The sequence below is a fragment of the Neodiprion virginianus genome, chromosome 3 (assembly GCF_021901495.1).
Source record: "Neodiprion virginianus isolate iyNeoVirg1 chromosome 3, iyNeoVirg1.1, whole genome shotgun sequence".
In the NCBI taxonomy this organism is placed as follows: domain Eukaryota; kingdom Metazoa; phylum Arthropoda; class Insecta; order Hymenoptera; family Diprionidae; genus Neodiprion; species Neodiprion virginianus.
In genome coordinates, this window is record NC_060879.1 from 40,771,295 (window position 1) to 40,793,218 (window position 21,924).

A 21,924-nucleotide genomic window follows, 5' to 3' on the forward strand; every position below is an offset into this window, starting at 1 on the left:
GGGTTAGTTCGGGTCGGCGTGTGCCCACCCTGGGAAATAGTTTACCGCATTGTTGACAGTGTGCCTCGTTTGTCCCTCCGAGAATCCCTGTGCAGGCCGCTAATAAACTTCGGAAACATCAGCATGGCGGTTGACAAAGACAAAGGTTTTCGTAGCGCAGACGTCTATCCTCTATATATATATATATACGAAACGACGTGAACGAAATAAGCCCGAGATCGTTAGAATCGCGGCAAAAACACAAGAGTTTAGTTTATTAAGAACGTTTCAATTGGGATAAAAAGTAGAAGCGTGACTAGAGCAATATGGCGTCGCAACTGCATAACAGCTGATCAGTTGAGCTAGAATGTACGAACATAGGGAAACAGGAAACTTCCTTCATTTGATTCGACTTTTGTTTAGATACGTCGAGTTATTACCAAGTGAAATACACGTTGAAAAACGATTTTTGTAATTGAATCCCACCCCGTTAATGTGGTATTTTTTCCTGCCACCAGATGGCATCCTTCGATATTTCAAAACCCAGTTTTACGATAATTTATCAGATTGTTGATATCTAAACTTGTGTCAATCAAATTTGATCACATTCGTGATCGCGTTCACTAACATTGCCTCAAATAAAGTCGCTGAAGATACGTTATTGTAAACGGATTTTTCCACTTTTCCCAACTTTTTGTTCAGCCGTCCGTCAGATTCATCGTTAAATTTCGTTTCGCCCAACGCGATATCGGCGGTTAAACGCGCTCGCGAACTTCTTTTTTCTTTTCTTTTTTTTTTTTTTCATCTTACTTCCTTTCTTCCGGTCGGTCGGTCGAGCCGCAGGGTGACTGGAACTCGATTCTCGAGGGACAGATAGACTGGGATATCACAAGAGGGATAAAACATCCCCAAAGACCTCTTCGCTAGCAGCGGAAAGGCTGTATGAACTCGCCTGGATGCAGTCAGGTGCGCAAGACCAAGGCGGAGAAACACGTGTAACGATTTCGAAATGAGTTTCCCCGAGAAAAGGCGATCTTGTACTACAATTCGCGATTTCGTGAAACTTGTATACGCTGCATTGTAGATTTTGAACTCTTTTAAGTTAACATGTTACGTGGAATAGTCACGGAACAAGTTCCGATAGTTAGAAGATTTAATGAAATTGTACGATATTGTTTCACTGCGTTTTGCAATATAGGTGTATCGAATATTGAGAGAAATATTTTTGAAAATAGATCGTGAAGTGAAAATTTCGTAAAATTATAGAAAGTCGTTGAACGCGCTAACGTAGTATAAAAATCGATGCGGTATTTTTCTAACTTGAAGCTGGTTAGATTTTGAGAAGAATTGATTGAACTGTTCCCGAGCTGTTTTCAAAAACTTAATTTTTTTTTATCAAGTGATAACGCGAAAACGGATCGACCGATTTTTAAATCACTTATGACACTTGGTCTGGATTAATCTGACTCAATGGCCGATAGTAAAATCATCGCGTCGAAAATTGTCAGTCGACATTTCCTGCCCATTGCGACACCTCGAAGCATGCTTTTGTCCATACTTCAAAAGCAAATCTATAAACGCGAACAACGTAGCTAATTGTCAACATGTGCAGATCGCTGAACTCGTTTTACGATCCGGTTTTTGCCGTTTACCAATGACCGATTTCCACCCCGTGTAAATTCTATTTAGTTCCAGTCGAGGTTCCAATGTTGTTCTGACAGATTCCGACAGAATAATCAATCGTCCTTGTGTTGTTTGTGTTCGTGCAGTGCGTGCATGTTCGAGTGTACATTCTTTACCCATATAATGTATCCTCATCATCCGTTTCGGATTGTTTGATTGTTTGATTGCTTTACCTGCGGTCGGATAACGGTCCTCCCCCTCGGCGGCTGCAGCGTCCAACATTACAACGCTGTTTACAACACGAACATGTATTGACAAAATCTAACATAACGCCTAACGCCCAGATATCAAATTTGGAGCCGAAAGAAACTACGGTTTCCGGTTTTCTTTTGGGAATTTTTAATAAATCCCAAAGGCGAAAACATGAAACTTTAACGCAGTTTCTAATTTTCTCTCTGCATCCGCTCCATCGATTCACGTTACATTCGTATATCATGAAATCAATCTTTCGTTCATAAAAAGCTTCTAATCGCTGTCCAGAAGGGATGGAATTAAAGAAATTCAATTTCAGTTTTTGAAAAGTTCTGAAGCAGGTCTCGTGATTGTTTCATTTATTCAATTGCAACAGATCGTCTAAAGTTTGTAAACACATCGTCTCACGTTATGAAGCTTTCTTCATCTCAGTATCTCACAAGCTTCAAAACTCGAGAGGAAATTTTAACACTGAGATTGAATTTAGCAACGTTATAATAACATGGATATTGGACAAAAGCACATTATTTTTCAAAATTATAACCACTTTTGATGCGGTGAGGTTTGTAAAATGTGTCTGACAGTCTATGGACTCTGATGGAGAACAAAGATTTCCTAAAAATTCAAGGTTCCTCCATGAAATTATTCAATAACATACAGTGGGTGTTAGTTTAAAGACGAAACAAAAAATTATATGTATATATATATATATATATATATATATATATATATATAATTACCCTCACGGAAAAAACCCTAAATTGGGTGTAAATTCGTACCCCTAACTTTTTTCTTATGGGAAATTAGCATTATCTATGAGTTGGAGATACGAATTTACACCCAAGTGGGGTTTTTTTGTCCGTGAGGGTATATACACACATAGGATGTCCCAATTTAAAAGACGCATTAGTTTGTCAACCGACCTGATGGTTCAATTGGAAAGTGTGTCCTACAAAAGTTGTACGGTTCCGAGGAGGATTCCATTTAAAAAAAAATTGGTCCATCTTCCAAAGCATCACCACCTGAATTGCTGGACCGCGTGAAAAAAATTCTTCACGTGTCCCTCTCCGAACCATACAACTTTTGCGGGACCCGTTTTCAGATCGAACCATTGGCTCGACTGAAAGGGTAATGCGTCTTTTAAATTGGAACAGTCTGTATACATACATATATACATATATGTATATATAAATCCCGATCCTCTCGACGAAATGAAATCTCAGAGCGGGCGGTGAGACATCGAGTGACAATAAGTGAGGGCAGCATGTTCGACAGACTTACGTTTCAGCTGCACGAAGGTGAGCTGATCGATGGCCCTGCGAAGGGGTTTGTCGTCTAGGGTGAGATCGAGGAGGGGCAGCCTCGCGGCTTCCTGAACACCCTCGGCTGCGCCCCAGGAACCGGCGGCCGTCGAGGCCCTCACCGAGAGCATGCCGCCGACCTGGAGGAAGGCCGTGCTGTCCGTCTCCTTGAGGGCCTCGATGCAGAAGGTCAGGAGGGCCGTCGTCGCCTGGAGGTGTGAGGCGCACCTCGCGACGTATTCTCGGAGCGACCGAACCCGGTTGTCGCGAGTCTGTCGAGCCGCGTCGATCAAACGACCCTTTCGGGCATGGATCTGACCCACCAGGCTGGCCACCGTGTCGTCCACGTCCCTCTCCAGCGCTGCGCACTCTTCCTGTAATCGGAAATTCGCGGCTTTATAACCTCCCGTTTCACTGTTTTCAAAGAAAAAAGGGAGTTATTGTAATCGGTGTAAAAATTAAAAGTTGAGCTTTCGCTAGATCTCCATGTTTTCAGTTTGGAGAATGAACGTCCGGTTGTGTGGATGTACACTTGGGGGCAATGGATCTGAGACTGCTGTTTTTTTACACTAGACGGTTACGTTGGCAACACAGAGAAACCTACAGCGCCACAGTCGGCCGAGCGCGAAACAAACCCAATCTCAATAAACGTAACATAACCCGTGACCGTGTCAATCCAACAAGTCATTATCCCCGCGGTATTTTAAGGTTAGATTCGACGGTCACGGGTTATGTTAGGTTTATTGAAATTGAATTCGTTTCGGGTTCGGCCGACTGTGGCGCTGTAGGTTTATGTGTGTTGCCAACATAACTATGTAGTGGAAAAAATTAGCCATCTCAGATTCGTTGTCGCCAAGTGTACATGCACGTACGTGATCCATTTTTTAGTCCGACGATATCTCGAAAACTAGTTACCGGATTTCAATAAATTTGGTCTCAATCGATGCGTCTTTTCCAAACTTAGAATTTATTAGATTTCGGCTTTAATCAGTATAGTACTGTTTCAATTATTCAAATAACAAAGTTCCAAAAAAATCAAATAAAAATGTTAATATCTTGAGGACGGATGAATGGATTTGAATGAAAATTGGTACCGTGAGGTTTTTTGGGCCGTTGATCAAGATTCTAAGGTCAGATTTGCAAAATTTAAATTTGGCGTATATAATGACCTGAAAAAAAAAAATTTCCGAAAGAAGAAATGGTACTTATGCCACGACGGCGTCTGGGGAATTTTGGTGAAACAACTTTTTTCTTAATTCGTTAATTCGACTGCATTTCGGAAATATCAGGACATAATCCGATCTAGAATTTTCTGCTCTATACAATGGTCAAGTCATTTTTCATCTGTTGATAGCAATTTAAAAAAAAAAAAAGAATTGCTAAAAACGTCAAATTTTGTTGTTTTCTTGAGGGTTGGAAATCCTTATACACACAAAAATGCAGCAATATCCCGAATGTTTTAATTTCATTTTACTTCAGACCTATTTTGACCGTACTAGAATAGTCCATATTCCATGATGCGAGTTGCGTTAAAAGGGGTAATCCTATCTCTTCTCCCCTCTTACTGGAACCCTCAGGGAACGTCGGCTCGTAAGAAATTCTAATTAACACGCCGGTGCAGGAGAGCTTAACAGAGATAAAGTGAGAAATGAGGAATGAGAGAGAGGCGGTATCCTCTTCGCACGTTTGACAGAGCTCGAGTGACGAGATGAACTGGAAGCTGGAGACTACGAGCATCGGGAGGAGTAGAAACGCGGGATAGACTATACGTTGCTGGTGCAGGTAGAACACAAGGATAATAACCGCGAGGCAACAAACTCACGTGAACTTTGTCCGTCATTCCTTTCAACCTCTGGATAAACTCGGTCGTGGATCTCGCCCGCTCGGACAGCTGTTGCAGATTCTGTGATAACTCCGTCTGAAAGTAGAGGAAGAAAAAGGAAGAATTATTTTACAGCTGTTTTTAAAATTGAATGGAAATTTCGACGAGGATTGTTGGAGAAAATACTATTTATTAATTTCATCATGATATTTTTTAATAAGTTATCATTATATTTTTAACCTACGAAGACCTTTTCAATAATGCTGTGAAATAGAATATAAAATCTCTGATATCCATGCGTTTTTTTTTTTTATTTATGCTGCCGGCATCGATAAATAACATACATAATCAACAAATGACAATATTTAATTGACTGCTGATAAAAAAAGGAAATTCATTTCAGCTAATTTGTATAGAAAATAGTCTTCCGAATGTAATTAATCAATCGTAGAGTGACAATATCGAACGAATCTACTAGATCTTTAACGATGTTGAAGTTTTTTGAAACAAAGCATCGATTTCTAACAATCAGCTTTCGTTCGAAATTAGAATACTTTCCGTTCTTGTATTTTTTAAAAATATATCTGCAGATCATAACGAATGTTATAAATTAATTGTGAAACCAATAAAAATATACCGATTATTGGTCGGATACTTAAGAATGACCAAAATTAATTGATTTTGGATTAAAGCGGTTATTTTTTTAACGATAAATCGAGTATAATCTATTATTTTTCCTCACAATCGGTTTTTGTTTATTACTCCCATGAACGACGCAATGCAATATCAATTAATGTGATTAAAGTATCAATTATTATCATTGTCTTACTTACTAAGTATCTGTTTCACATGATTAGTAAAAGATAAATGAACATTATTACCTGAAATTGAAAAATATTTTGAATAAAACTATAAACTATCAAAAAACTTTTTCGCTATTAAGACCAAATGTACGAAAACTAACGAAATTTCGGTATCAACAACACCGTTTCAAAAAACTACGAAATAATCGTTGAATCCATTAATTCTTACCGATTCAATCGAGTCCTGTTCAATTATTATTTTGGACCCGATAAATCGATGCATCGATTGTTTTTAACTTACCGGCCATCGCTTACGTCGGGCAAAACAGCCTCTTCAAAAACGCATTAAGCGAAGACTTTCACTGACTTGACCTAAAAAAAATTTCAAACCGCAGAGCCTGGCTCACCCTAAATGATAATTAATTATTGATATCGATGCCTCGGCACCCTTCAAGCCTTGTTTCACCCCTGGCCCTCCTTTCTCTCACAGTGCCGGATCAATACAGGCGCACGTGACGCCCCGGTCACCGTCAACGGGCACCGGGAAAATAGTCAAGCAGTCCGAGAACGGTCTCAGAATTACGAGGGACGTGAGAAAATTTGCTTTCCTATCTCGTTTTTTATATATTTATTTCTCCTTTTCTTACCCGACTCAAATATTTTTCCATTTCTCCAAGAAAATATTCACTACTTAATTCCGTGCACGATTAACGTGCTGTTTCGATCTTTCGTTAAACTTTTTTTTTTTTTTAAACAAATCGTTAGTCCGATGCATGTATTCCGGTTTGACGACGAGTGCGGATTCTGAATCCCGCAAAGCTTGAATTTGTTATTATTATTATTATTATTCTCATTCTTATCCCGCGAACGATTTTGCTCCTATAACACCCACGATTTCTTACAATTTCCCGGATCACGCGAGCGAAATTCCGTAACAAGTACCGGATGTTCAATTACACTCAGCAGCGACGAAAATAGCTCGTCGAGACAATGTTATCGTACATGTACATACGTATGTATATACGCCTTGCAATATTCGTAGCTTTCACCGTATTTCATGGTTTTGCTGTTTTCTTACCTCGTGCAGTTATTTGTTCTTCTCTCCGATCTCTGTATACCAACTTTACGATATTTCTCTCCCGACAGGATATTACAAACTTTAGTTTTCTCGATTTCTCGAATTTTTCCGCCTCGTTTTTCATCCCATATATAGGTATATAGGTACACATATGTATGTATATATATATAATGTTATCCGATTCTTTTCTATTTTTTTCTTCTTCTTTCTTATAGCGTGAATACAATGATAATTGTAACTTGACCGAGGTGAAGTTATTTCGTCATTTCAAATTTAAATTTATTTATTTATTTATACAGTATACCGTAGGAGAGAGAAGATCCTACATCCATACATTTTTTCACGAAAGTAATCGAGGGATGAAAAAACTTCCAGAATAAAATATTCTTTATATCCCGTGCGAAGTAATATTTATATTATATATATATATATATATATATATATATATATATATATATAGATGCACACCTGAGTTTACATACTTCATATACTACTTCAGTGGCTTTTCATTCACGTTACATGTACGTGTATATAAAAAGCCCTGCTTTAATATTATCACACGTATACCTTTATGTAAATACATACCTCCTTATATATCAGGTATACGTATATATATATATATATATATATATACATATATATATATATATGTATAATATATGTTGTATATCCGAATCGCGGAGATCTATACATTTTTCCCATTATTAGCATATGAAAGCTTGGTAGGTAATACAGATTTTATCAATATATATATACACATGTATGTACAGTGTGTATGTATAAAACCACGGCAAAATCGCTGAGGAGGACAAGACCAGAAACTGCGAGTGAAAGATAAGCATGAAGCGTGCATCTTGGTATAAGTAATACATATATAAGGCATTCTCGGCAGGAATGAAACGAGGATAGAACGTGAAGCGATTTTCGCAAAAGTAGATAAGTAGAAGAAATTCTTTTTTCTCTCTTTGTAGGGCGTTTACATATGAAAAAGATTTGAGAAAAAAAATATATACATACATCTATCCTCGCCGATATTTTTTTTTTTTTTTGTTTGTTTGTTTCCTACTGCCAGAAGCTCGAAATTCGAATCATTACCAGAATCTCACCCTTCGCTCCCCCGGGAATTTTCAGGATGACTGGACACCCCAGGTGATTACTTGGTAAACTTTTACCCTACGGCTTTCGCGGCGAAGTTTGTGCAAAAGGAGGCGTTAATTTTTACAACAAGGGACGATAATTGCAAGCTTGAATAACCCGGTAGAGTGGAAGAAAAAAAAATAAATAAATAAATAAATAAGATAAATAAAATAAGGATAACAAAAGTAATGAACGAGTTTAGAAAAATAACATAGGTAACTTGTAATGTATAATTATTATCACGAATTGTTCGATGGAAATAACTAATTATTTGTTATTATAACCATTCGATGGCATGTCCTTATTTTTTCTCTCCTTATCAATCAACTACCAAGCATTATTACTTAATAATGCTGTGTATCATATCGTGCCGTATATGATATACTTTATATTACGAACCTCCCGCAGTCTGTAAAGAGTCTAGACTCGGCGAAGCGGAGGTTTAATTAAGATAATAGCGTCTCGGCTACAGACTCATTGTCAACCCGGAGGCCCTGCAGTCATTGTTACTCAAGGCGTGTGTTCGTCGTGCAGGGAATTGTATGTAAAAAAAAAAAAGAAAAAAAAAAAATCAAAAAATCTATGTAATCACGCGGGGAGATCTTCCATTCGGTAAAGACGCGATAAATCGCTGATGAAATTGATCGAAAATGTATATAGAACAAAAAAATTATGGGGAAGAAAATTGTTTAAACGTTTTGAAAATTGTGGCGTTATATGACACGAGAAAAATTTGAGTAATGTGTAAAGATAAGAAAAAAAAAAAAAAAACATCTTGAAACCAATTTCACGAATGAAAATGCGGGGATAATAATTTTTAATGTGAAAATACAGAGCTTCGTAGGTTATGTAATGATAAACGAAATTATAAATACAATGGTAATAATTTTCTCAGCAAGCTTAGTCCGGTCGTTTTAAAAACCGAAGCCAGAGTGTATGTTTCTTTTCTCTCGTCGTTCGCTTGAGATTTTTTTTTAATTTTTATTTTTTTTATTCACTTCTCGATCTTCCAATACGAGCGCCCTTTGGTAAAGTCCAGACTCGAATTTTTCTTCTCTCGAGAATTCTATTTCGTAGAAGCTAAGGTAAAAGGTTGGACTCTATCACCCCTGTACCCTGTATGAATATAATTTTCAATCAAATGAAAATAAAGTAGGGTACGAATAAATATATAATATGAGATAGCGGGACGGGTTGAGAGGAAGTGTGAAAAGGTCCATAGATCTAAAATAAGGGGGAGAGAGAGAGAGGGAGAGAAGCGTAGGTAAGACAGATTTATAGCTCCGGAGGAGGAATTGCACGGGTCTGGCGATCCAGAGGCGAGAAAGGGGTCGAAGAGACGGTGAATATAGCAAATGTGTACAGGATCTGGTAGCTGTGGATGTATAGGAATGCGTTATATAACAAACAGAGGCATTCTGTACGTGCAGAGGTAAAGAAGGAGAAAAAAAATAAATAAAAAAAAAAAAAACAGCATCTCTAGAAACATCTAAGCCTGGAATAAAAATTTATCATTGTACTGCGTTGAAAAAAAGAAAAGGAAAGTAAAATAACTCGAGGCTGGTTCGACGATTCGTCGTCGGCGACTTTGCGAGTAAAATTTTTATACGTAATATCTATACCTGGATGTGTAATATGGGATAAACAAAGGTATGAGGTAGTAAAAGTTGCCGAGAAACGTAAAATGACAAAATTGATCCCGATACTCGCGATCTTCCGCACTTCCGTGAATTTTTATATTTATAGGTAATCCATATCGCGAAAATGTATCGCGCTTTATATTGCAGGATAGAGATAACTTGACGCCCATTCATGGAGAGGATGATGAAGAATAAAATTTAATACTCGTTTTGTTGTTTTTTTTTTTTTTGAATTTGTATTTTAATAAATGAATTTTGATTCTATACATCGGGTAATAATCAAAATCTTCGTTTGTTACCTTTGAAGTTTGCTTTTGACTTTGTTATGTCGTTAAATAATCACCGGTCGATACGAATTTTTAAGCCTGCAAGTTTGCAGATGTGAAATTTTGATTCATTTCACGTAACTAATAGAAGAAAAAAAAGCAGTTTTATCGGATAATGCTTGCTTTTGTAAAAAACAAAACGATGTTTCGGTTATAGAAAAAAAAAAAAAAAAATTACCCATCTTTTCAAACATTTATTATTGTAAGTAAAAATTAAACAAACATCACTTTTGCATTAAAATTTTTCAGTAAACGTCTCTCAAATGCGAATCAATTCGTCCAATTAGCTAAATCAACAATTGTTTTATTATATTGTTCTTATAATTTGTCTTTGAACAATTCGCTTTAGTGGTTTTGTTTTTTTTATTGTTCTCAATTATCTTCTTCTTTGTTTCAATAATCTTTCTACCGATTTCGAGTGCATTGAATATCGCGTTTCTATACCGTCAGGAAAATCTTCTAGATTCAGTATAATTCCAATGACCCAGTTAAGAGATATATGCACATATGCATATATGTATCCGACTGCATCTCGCTATGCACGCGATGCGCTTGCTCATAGAAGCCGCGATAATCTATTAACAGAAATTACACTATCCTCAGGTTCTGTTTCTTCCATCATTCCCTCCTTCACCGTCATCTTCTCCAATCATGCTTTATACACACGAGTTCAGTTGTGCTTACGGACAGAAAATAAAAGGTATAATAAATTCACCCCGGATGATAAGTTAATTTTTCGATTAAACAAATGAAAAACTTAAACTTTGACGATAATTAAAACGAACCAAAAGAAATTAGGTATCAATACCACTTACATTGGTAAAATACCATGCAACACGGTTTATTTTTAACGCACGATAAATCATTTACATTTAATTATTATGTTTATTACGCCTGTAATATATGTATGTATATTGTATATATATATACAGAGCTGATAAATGGAGGATTTGATTGTAAAAAAAACGAACAGACCAGGCCTTATGTTCTAGACTATAAGAGCCGGGCAGAACCAGAGCTGCTGAAAGCCTGTCTAAACAATATTCGTAGTAACTCTATACGTTGGAGAGATAAAGATTCGAAAAAAGATACACAGAGTATCACGTGTGCTGCGATTCGATCAATTCGTGAGAACGAAAACCGTGTTACACGCACTTACAGGGCATCCATGTTGAAATGGTCGAAAAAAAAATCTTGCAGCATATCTATATAGGTATGTTAAAAAATGCATTACGTGCATGTATCGAGTTTAATTTATATGCAGCTACCCAAGTGGACGCAGCGCGTATTATATAAATGATGTAAAGTTACGGTCAATCGGTGCAAGAAACTTACAAGCATCTGTATCGCTCATACAATATGCACGTTGCACGTATTTAAATTCCCTTATTTATAGACACGTTAATGGGACGCAGAGACGGTGTCGAGGGGGTCAAATCGATGGAAATTGCCGATGGATCAAGTATAAACCGAGAGAAATGAAACCGCGGCGACAATAACCTTTGAGAATAAGAGGGTAATTATTTATTGCATGTTGTCTCGTTGTAAGACCGGTTTGATTTTGTTTCGTTATTCATTGATTTGTTTGTTTTTGTTTTTATATTTTTTAAATCTGCAAATGCAACGCGGCCATCGAATAATTATATCAATGAAAATTTGACGAGGCAATATTTTTCCTCAATATTTTTTATAATCAATCACCGTTGAACAGATCTTAATACGTATAAAAAAAAAAAGGTAAAGGTATAATAATTTCAGGCCATCGGATGAATTTTTATTATATATTTATGTATAATCGCGTGCCAAACGAAACTTTTGCGAAAACGAAGCTTTGAAGTATCTGTGGAGCAATTTTGTCCTTCGTACAGGACGAGAAGAAAAAAAAAAGAGAGACGGAGAAGAAAGGCTTGAATTTTTTACACCCTTTATTGCTGTTTTTTTTTATTTATTTTTTTTTTTTTTTTTACAATCTCCACCCTCTCACTTTCTTCTTTCCTTTTCCCCGCTGCATAAAATTCGCCGATCCGCCGTGAATATTCGACAGGGTATAAAATTAATTCGCGAAACGATCGCGTAGCGTGACTATGTACGAAATTTGCAAAATAGAAAGTAAAGAATGAAGAATAATAACGATACCGAGAAGCGATAAAAATGAACCGACGGACGATGTAATAACAAGGCCTTTGAAATTGTTACAAGGCTTCGTATAATTAGTCTCGTTTTTATCTTTGTTCACTTTTACGTTCGATATATTTGAACGCGGTGTAAATAGCTTTTTGGTTTCGAAAAAAAAGATGAAAAAAAAAAAAAAAACAAAGTCAAAGGAGAAGCAAACACGAAAGCGATAATAAGTGAACAAAGAACGAAAATTTAAATAAATTTTTCATATTCACACTGCCTAAAGCCTAGAAATATATATGTCATAATTTTATGCTTTGTAGCTGCTTTAGCAGCTTAATTATTATTAAGTGCGCTTGAATTTTACAGGCGAAAATATACGTATATCAGCTTATGCAGACACAGGGCAAACCGCAGACTTGCGGTTTTGCGGTTTCGCGGTATTTCGCGCCATCCACTATAGAAGACCGCACCCTACATAAATCCGCGACCTTCTTCCCTTCTTTCGATTCCGGGACAAAAGTAACGCAAAGGTACTTGCAAATCAATATAAAGAAAGAAATTTCTATGAAACAAAACAAAAGGAACAATCATTTTTTCCAGATACTTCTCACCGAATTGGATTGCAAAATTTGTTGTTATTTGACTTGGCATGGAACGCCCTGTACATTGGTGAGCATAATATGCCGTGCCAATGACAGGTGAATAAATATCAAGCAATAAAAGAGAGAGAGAGAGTGAGAAAAAAAAAGAAGATTAGTATGGAGTAAACCGGCGTTCATAATTCACGCTGGGGATATTTTATCAACGGGTTGAGACGAAACAAAAAAGAAGGTAAAAGGGAAAAAAAAGCAAACCTATGTAGAGTATTATGCCTGTTCACCTCTCTTTCACTTCCTATCTCGCTGTTATCTCGGTTTGTTCCCTTTGTCACGGGGCAATTTGTTCGTTTGAGAAAGGCGGGTCCAACAGCTGTTCCATCGTCTGTATTGCCTTTTGTCGTTGAAATGATTAATTCCACTTCTCTTTTTACCTCGAAATCTTTATCTGCCGTGGCACCGTCTCCCTTCGCTTATAATATACACCTACAGAAATCCGCCTCCCCTTTTAGATATATATATATGTATACATATCATAATGGACGATGCTCACCCTTGCACCCTTTCGCTTTTATACGAGTACCATGAAGTGAGTCACAAAATGAAAGAGGTGGATTTTTCATTTTATTTTGCCTTTTTCCTCTTCTCTTTTTTTTCTGACCAATATACTTATGCATACTATTATACGAGGGTTCTCGAGAATTATTATGTAATGAAATTCGTCTTTCATGTCGAAACCTGTTTACAAATTTATTTTTAATTTTTTTATAGACTTCACATGCAAAATACCGCTTTTATTATACGTACATATCCTTCACGGACAACAGAATACGCCATTTATATTTATATTCACAATTCACCTTTGATCGACTTCGCTGGCCAAAGTGCAAAGAAAGTAAAACAAATCTTCACGAATCTATCAAACGTTATCGATGGAATGTATTTTCAATTCAAGTGAATGCAATTTCCCTGAATAATCCAAAATTATTTTCCTACAATGGTCACTTTTTACCCTCAAATCCATTGAAAAAAGAAATGTTTCCATCGCCACGATTGGTAAAGTAAACAAATCCTTTATCCCTGCGTGTCGAACCATCCATTTGTCATTCCGATATCGATGCACGAAAGTATGAGGATAATGTATGACATTATAATTGAAGAGCTTTCACTGATCGAAGTTCAATTATTCGGCAAGTTGCGGCGGTAGATAATTCATGAGCAACGGTTGGGTAAATGTTTGATTTCGGGGGTAGCTGTGCAAGCATGTTTTACAGCGGACTCGATTATAGGTATAGGAGGTAAAGTGTGTAAGGATTTAACCCGACAAATCGTTGGGGTCGAAACTCAACCGAGCCAGTAAATGAAGGAGACGAACAGCGTGCCGAACACGCGCATGCATGTAAATGTTGAGCCCACCTGAGGGCTTCTGGTACCGAAACCCACCGGCCGACCATGATGGGCTTGTTTGATGTTACAAGGGTTCAAACCGCGTCTCTATCCGCTCGGTGATTCACGAATTTACCAAAAATACCCCCAAAGCTCGGTGGCCTTGCGTGCAAAACGACCTTATATCCATACGCCTTAGAAACGGTCCGAGATTTAAGGTATAAAACGATCCGGATAGTCGGGTCAAAAACTCTTGTTCGCATTTTTAGTCGAGATCGGGATCTGATATGTCTTATTTCTGTATTGATTCTTCAAGAGCCGAAATTTTATATGGACAATTCAACACTCACTCAATCTGCCCGCATTTATACAACTTGGAACAAATTTTACCTAAATCCGCCTGCATTTACGCAATTTAGAGTTCATTTTAACGAAAATTCGCCTGCAATTATGCAATTCATGGTACATTTTATCGAAATCCGCCTGCATTTAGGCAATTTACGATACATTCACCTGACATTTGCCTGCATTTATACAATTCAGAATACGTTGTCAAAATACGCCTGCATTTAGGCAATTCAGAATACGTACTACCATTCGCCGTTTGTCCAACTGTTCACGATTCGCCAACTAATCACTAACCAACCAATTGCGGATCACAAGACAAATGCTGATCGGTAAAATGTTTCCAGAATCGCTTAGGTTCCGACAAGTTTTATCAGAAAACTATTCGTTTAGTGAAGAAATAAAATTGAAAACCACAAGTTATAATCAAAATAATTCAGTATCAATTATCTGAGACGGATCACATGAATGAACTTGTTTGGTTTACGACCAATTTCGATGAACGGTAATTCATTTTGTTAGTAATAATGAATTCTACAAAAAACCGGCTGAATCGAATTTATCATAGTTACAGATTTCTCCATTTAAAAAAAAGGAATAATATTATTATTCCGAAAAGTTTTTAATAACTGAACTGCTTTCGTGTGAATACGTTGATTCTTTCCTGTTCCACCGCATCGAGGTAACATTGTTTTCACATCGTTCAACTCGATTAACCTGCGCCGCAGTTATTCAGTTCCTAATTTTCCGATTCTTTGGCAGGGACAGTGTTTCGACCGGACTGTACACCTGATGCATTCTTAATAATTCGCCGCCCCCATTCCCCGAGGGAATCCCCGTAGAGTTTTGAGTTTAGTAGCCCTGGAAGGAGGACAAACAGAGTTAGGGCGGACTGGTGCAACCGGTTGCCGCGCTTTGATGCGCTCCTAAACAAACTTCCAGCAGGACTTTGCACAGGTTACACAAGGGCGGGGGCGGCGGCGGCACACGTGCAGCGCTTGTCCTCCTCCATTCACTGGGGACGGCGGCGCGAGTCGGCGTCGCGACGCTTTCGTCGGCCAAATGTTTGAAGACGAACGGGACCCACCGTCTCATTCAAAAGTTAGGAAACGAGATAAAAAAAAACAAACATTTAAATAACTCGCAGGGGTGTTTTTTGTGTCAATGACGGTGTAAACGAATTAAACAACATTCTTATCACAAGCGATGGAAAAGAATCTGAGGAAATTCGAATCGCACAACTTGAAATATCAAGTATTTGAGAAAAGGTTATATAATTTAGCTTTCGAAAAGATTAAACTCCTGCGTTTTTCAATCGATCCTAATGATTTAACCTATTTTGTTCACAATACAGATATGGCCTGCCAGAATGTTTATCAATAGTTACCTGCACGGTGGATAAAAACAGACTTTTTAAATAACAAAGATTTGCTTAATATTTGTCAGAGAATTTCTGATAGAAATGATCAGATTTTAGCCATTTTGAGCGTTTCTAATTATGCAATCATTTGTCGAATCGTTGATAACTCAGCTTCTGTGGTTCGAAGTTGGTCATATTCGTCTCTTCATCACGTTCTTCATTCAAGTTCCCCGTCATTGGCGAAGATAACAGCTGGAAATCTAGGTTCTGAAAATTTAGAACCTGTTTTTCGCGTGTTCCCAGCTTTGATTTCGTAGACTATTCACCGTTAAGGAAGGCAAGTCGATGTAGCGTAAACTATTAAACGAACCAGTGATGGTTATTGATTGACCGTCAGACTCCGTCCCGCCGTTTCACAGGACCCGGGATCCGTTCTCCATCTCCCAATTCCCCCCCCCCCCCCCCCCCCCCACTTTTGCTCCCACTCTCAATCCTACAGGAACCCTCCAGGCCTTCCTGTGACAGCCGGCGACGCTGCTTACACTGTTCCCACGGCTAAGCACGAGCAACACAAAACACCGTATGCTTCCTCCACCCCCATTCCACCCTCAGGATTAGTTTTACACATTTACGGATATGGCGCGTTCCTTGCCAACTCGACCGGCTGGAATCCGCGGTTCGAAATTCCGACGGATCAAGTTACGAAAAATTCGAGTGCATCAGGCGTTATGAAGGGGCTTAATTCGAATGGATGGTTGAAAAAATTGCAGGTGAATTTTTGCAATTTTTCTGCCGACAGCCATTTCGTTCGTTCCATTTTAATTTTGTTCATTTTCGAAAAATCAGTCCGTTGAGATCTGCTTCAAAAGTCTGCGGACAATGTTTTTTGATAGTTGAAGTTCTTGGAAATCAAGCCGAGGTGAAATCTGCCAAAATTTTTTTACCTAATGAAAATCAATCGGAATGTTTACCTCGTGAATGCTCGGCAGAAATTTAAACAATTCAGCGAGTGCTTTTACCAACGATAAATCTGAATATTTATTATTCACTTCGGAATTTTCACCCCAACCTACTCGTTTTCCAATCACCATCACACATTTCAACATTGTTGTCTCAACTTTATCGCAGCATTGTAATTTCGAATCAATAATTAATCAACCGCGATGATTCCTGGTTGTTGAAAAAGGACGAATCTTTTAATTAAATATTTATACTGTTAAATGAATTAGTAAATATAAACCGGTCATTACGGTTTGAAACTCTGAATCAAAAATCATGATAAGTGGAAAAATGGTAAAAAAAAAAAAATATCCTCAGCGTAAACGAAAAATCGTTTCTTCATTTTTTCCTCTAAATTTCGGATACAGACTTTATTTACCGTTAACAAACGTACATATTTAAATATATCGAGTTAAACGTTTCCTTACGATAAATCAAATTTTAGTAGAGCCAGATACGATTTCTTAACAATAAAAAAATTTCCACCCGTCACTATTTGGCTCAACTAAAGTTTGACATTAACAAGAAAACATTTATTTCGCCAAACATTTATCCAAGTAAACTCTTTTCTCATTGAATACGTCCGCAATTCCGCAGCGCGCAGCAAACTAATTAATTCTTTTATCGATATTTAAAATTTGACTTCCACGAATGCGCGTGTAACCTACAAGCGTATGCAATAAAGGCACGTCGCGTCGGTTTATACGTACTTATACGCGAATCAATTTGCGTTCGTTCGCTACAAGTCTGCAGCTTATACAGCAAAACTCGCGTCGCCTCGTTGTAGAAAATTCGCAATTCGCGCCCGAACGATATAACGGCAATTACGTAACTCAATTCGAACGTTCCTATATACGCGGGGGGTTCGAGGAGGACGCCTGCCTGCAGGGCGCCTGATATACCGACTTTCAATCGAAACTTTCACCCTCCCTCTCTCTCTCTCTCTCTCTCTCTCACTCTCTATCTCTCCTCTCCTTCCGCTCGAGCTACCCTCGGCTAGATTGGACCTCAGCCTCCCGCCGCCTCCTGTTCCACTTCTACATCCACATCCCCTCATCCCCATCCCCAACCCCCGTCAACGAAGGGCGGTTCCAATGAAATTTTCAACTCTGCGTAGCAGCGAATGCATCTCCCATATTATACATGTATGTATGGTTAAGTTCACGTATTTATCCCTTTGCAAGTACATACATATGTGTGTATATATATATATATATATATATATATATACATACAGTCGCAGATTCTGTGCAGAGAGCCGATTTCTGCATACCCTTGGCACGGGAATAACTCTCTCGTAATATCTTTCCCTTCTATTTTGCATCACGTTGCGTGTATATTCCTCGATGGAATTGTGAAACGATAAACCTAAATAAATATCGAGGCAAATAGCAATTTTCTCTCCGTTATTTTATGGTCTTATTTGAAATTTCATTGTCAGTCAAGAACAATGGTTAAAATAGCAAAATTGAGTGTTTTCTTTTTTTTTAATTATATACAATAAAATCGGAGAACGAATCTCGGTTAACAAAAGAGATTGATTAAATCTCTTATAAAAAAAAAATTCTTTCGGGGTAAAAGTTTCTTCAATGATTGTATAATTTTTTCGGATTTCCAATAACGGATAAACAATAATTCACTGCAAATTTTTAAGATCTTGAATTAAAGATCGACTCATTGTCCGTCGAGTTAACGATTTATACCAGGAAAAGCATGAAATTTGTTTTAATAAATTATTGTACAAATAACGATTATGCGCCATCGAAAAAAATTGACAAGTTTGAAAAATTCCTGTTCCTATAAATAGAAGAACAGGAAGCAACCGAAAGTGATTTATTATAAAAAATTTTGTATTGTTTTCGTGCCGCATCTCGCTGTTCTGCAGCTGCTTCGTACCATCTACTCAAACTTACGCGTACATCACACTAGAGACGTATATATATATTTATATATATATGTATAACTCTAATATGTACATAACGACCCGTTGCGGGGGTGTTGACAGAGCGTGTGTTTGCATAATATAGAGTCGATCCGTCTCGCAGTCTCCCCGAGAGTCAAGAGGGAGGAAAGTGGGGAAGGGATGCCGCAGAGTGCAGCACGAGAAGTGGAAGAAACCTTTTTCGCTCCTTCGCGTTATACGCAGTCATACGTATTGTGTACCTATACTTTGTTTTTATTACACTTTTTTCTACTTTTAATAAAAAAAACATCGAATAGCCCCCGTGCATGTATACCGCATCGCCTATACAAATATGTATAATCTACGTATATGTATATGCATCCATCGTACTCGTTTGATCTCTTTGGAGTTGCAGAAACGGCGATCATGCGCGGAAATCTGTGAGTGGGGGTGAAAAGAGCGGAACAAACTTGTTTGACCAAACGTTTTACATTTAGGTACAAACGAAAGGCAAAACCCAGACGATAAATATATTCAGATTCTGTGAAATGAAAATTTAACGAGACACGTATTGAACCTTGAGTTGTAAGATTTGAAAACTTGAAACACAAATTTCTAGTATCATTCAAAAATCAAGTAGATTCTTGCCGGAATTCTTCGATGATACAGTTTGATATTTTTTAACCTGGAATCGCAGAAATTTTTTTCGAAAAAGAACAGCGTCAAATTTTGTAAAGTTAGAATATTCCAGCGATCTCGATAATCAGTTGAAATTTTGATAATAAATATAATAAAAAGTAGACGAAATGTCGAGAATCGAAAAAAAAAAAAAAAAAAGTTCCAATTCACACCGAGGCATTTCAATTTGGCAATTATTTCATTTGAGAATTGTTGTTCGATACGCGAGTTCCTGCTTTGCACGTGAATAAAGGGATCCAATAATCCGAGCTTTTCTGACTACTACCATAAAAGTCAATTTCAGCTGCAGGGCTCGGAATCAGAGAAATCCTCTCTGTGAGCACAGAAGGTTGCGCAGAGCCGAAGCTGAGGTCTCGGTTTATAAGGAACTGCATACCTGGCCGAGCGTGAAAAATTGATTGGTCGACATCTGTCGGCGCGCTCTCGTGGTTAAAACCGGTCCTAGAAGTTGGAGAAACAGCGACGCTGTACGCGACTGACGTGTCTTCGTCTATGCATCAAAGGAGAAGAAGAAGAAGAGAAGAAGAAGAGAAAAGAAGACGTTGCGACGCAGTCTGTAGATGCCTATTTGTGTTCAACTTCTGATACGGTATGCCAGGAGAAGCTTCTGGAGTAATCGTGACTCCAGTGACATCTGGTGACGAGCAATTTTCGATGTTGACTTTACAGGATTTTGAAAAGGGATGCAGTGTGAATGTGATACGATATAATCGTAATCTCGTTGGATTAATGAATGAGCTTTGACTCGTTGACTTTAAAGTAAAAATATTCAGTCAAAATGCCTTTGTTCGAGTAAAGAAACACTTTTTCGACGATTTTCAGATGTTTTGGGCATGTTTTAGAGAATGAGTTTTTCGACTACACATAAACTCCGTACGTATCTTCAGCCTGTACGTTTCAATTATAACACACTTAGTGCGAGACTCCACCATGCATCCTGAAACGTGGAAGAGTGGCAAAAAAAAAGGGCAGAAAAAACAAATAAGAACCACATTTTTTGTGCCAAATGGAGTGATATTTCTGGATCAGTGGTTAGATACGTTCAGCTTGAAGTACATTGAGAAAGAAATTCGAGTTCCTAAAATATAACGAGAGAAAAACAATCTTCTCTCCTCTGATCGCCGATATTTAAGGAGGTTGTACTGCCAACGTAACCGACATGTCCAAAAAATTGTCTAGCTCAGAATCACCGACTTCTCCTCTCAATTCTACAGTCAAGTCGCGAAAATCGAGAATTAGATCGTCAGAACATTTCAATCATAAAAGTTTCATTAATTATCAACTAATTATTACAAACGAGGAATGCAAAAGCTAGAACGAGTGAAAATGTTCAACGATTGATCCGAAGAGGTTGCTGAAATCTATGGAGAAACTTGAATTCGCTACGATCATGTTATTATAAGTGTGAATGATTTGTTACATGTTTTTGTTTTCGGATAGTTGGGATTGAACATTTTCTAACTAAAAATAATTCTTGCCAACACATGCTTGAAAAATTATATTGTCCGCACCTGTTTTCGAATATTCGCTAATTCAAAATTCCATAAATAAGAACGTTCGGAACGTCGAACGACTGTGGAAATTCAATTCAGCGGTACAAATATTCATTCAAATTTACAATATCAATCGAACTCTAGTGCCCAAACACAAAATTTCCCAACTTTGCACAATGTCCACGATATAAGTAAATTCGTCTTAAGATAAAACAAAATCTTCGGTGAGTGGGTGCAACAGCTTATACACGTGTATTTGAACCCTCGCGGTATTCGAATCGTGAACGTATCATCGCAACCTTATCACCATAATCATCACAATCCCATTTACATAATGATCCGTATACTTCATTCGCTATTCAACGTAGCAAATGGTTAATTATGCGGAAAACTTGGTGTAGAACCGTTTTGAATAATTGCATAACCTATAGCTGCGTGTGTGTGTGTGTGTGTGTGTATATATAAATATATATATATATATATACACGTATCGCTTACATAGATGCATACGTAATTATCTCGACAGGTGAAACGATATCGTAGGGGGAGAATGATGTATATAATGTATGTTACGTATATAGTTGTCGTCGTGCATACATATATGTATAGATCGTGTACACAAGTACACAACGATTATGGGTGAATAGACGTTATTCAAGGGGTACATAAACAGGTAGGTACGTGAGGTTTCTAAGTAGGTTTAATAATAAAAGCGATGCAGGAACGGCTGAAACGAAGGGGTTTCACCGGCACAATTTACCTGCGTCAAAGCTAAGCGAAGGGTTGATTTGCTTATCGGTAGAGCGAATCGCGTTTAATAACTCAGGACGTATATGCATAACAATTCTACGCTCGACGACGAGAAACACATTTGGTAGGTTTAACGTTTATACACATAGGTTTAACATGTGTATATGTATATTTTATACGTGCATAAGAGTTTATCTAGGTAGGTACCTACAACGTGCGAGAGACTTTAACGGGCAGTAAACGTGGGTGAAATTGAATGAAAGTGATCGAGACACGCGAGCTGACTGTTATAAATCCACACAGTTTGTCAC

General features: G+C 37.7%; 1 protein-coding gene across 2 annotated transcripts in view; it reads right to left on the reverse strand.

Annotated features, from left to right (window-relative positions):
* The window catches only part of LOC124300469 (E3 ubiquitin-protein ligase TRIM9), a 53,057-nt gene that overhangs the window by 7,457 nt on the left and 23,676 nt on the right, over positions 1-21,924 (reverse strand). Inside the window, exons 3-5 of one of the 2 annotated variants that reach the window (XM_046754616.1) lie at positions 4,978-5,073; positions 3,136-3,529; positions 1,836-1,868 (exon numbers count right to left, since the gene is read on the reverse strand). In XM_046754616.1, coding sequence (XP_046610572.1) covers positions 1,836-1,868; positions 3,136-3,529; positions 4,978-5,073 — 523 coding nt within the window. The remainder of the gene's footprint in view (positions 1-1,835; positions 1,869-3,135; positions 3,530-4,977; positions 5,074-21,924) is intronic. The other variant, XM_046754617.1, reaches the window with a different exon arrangement.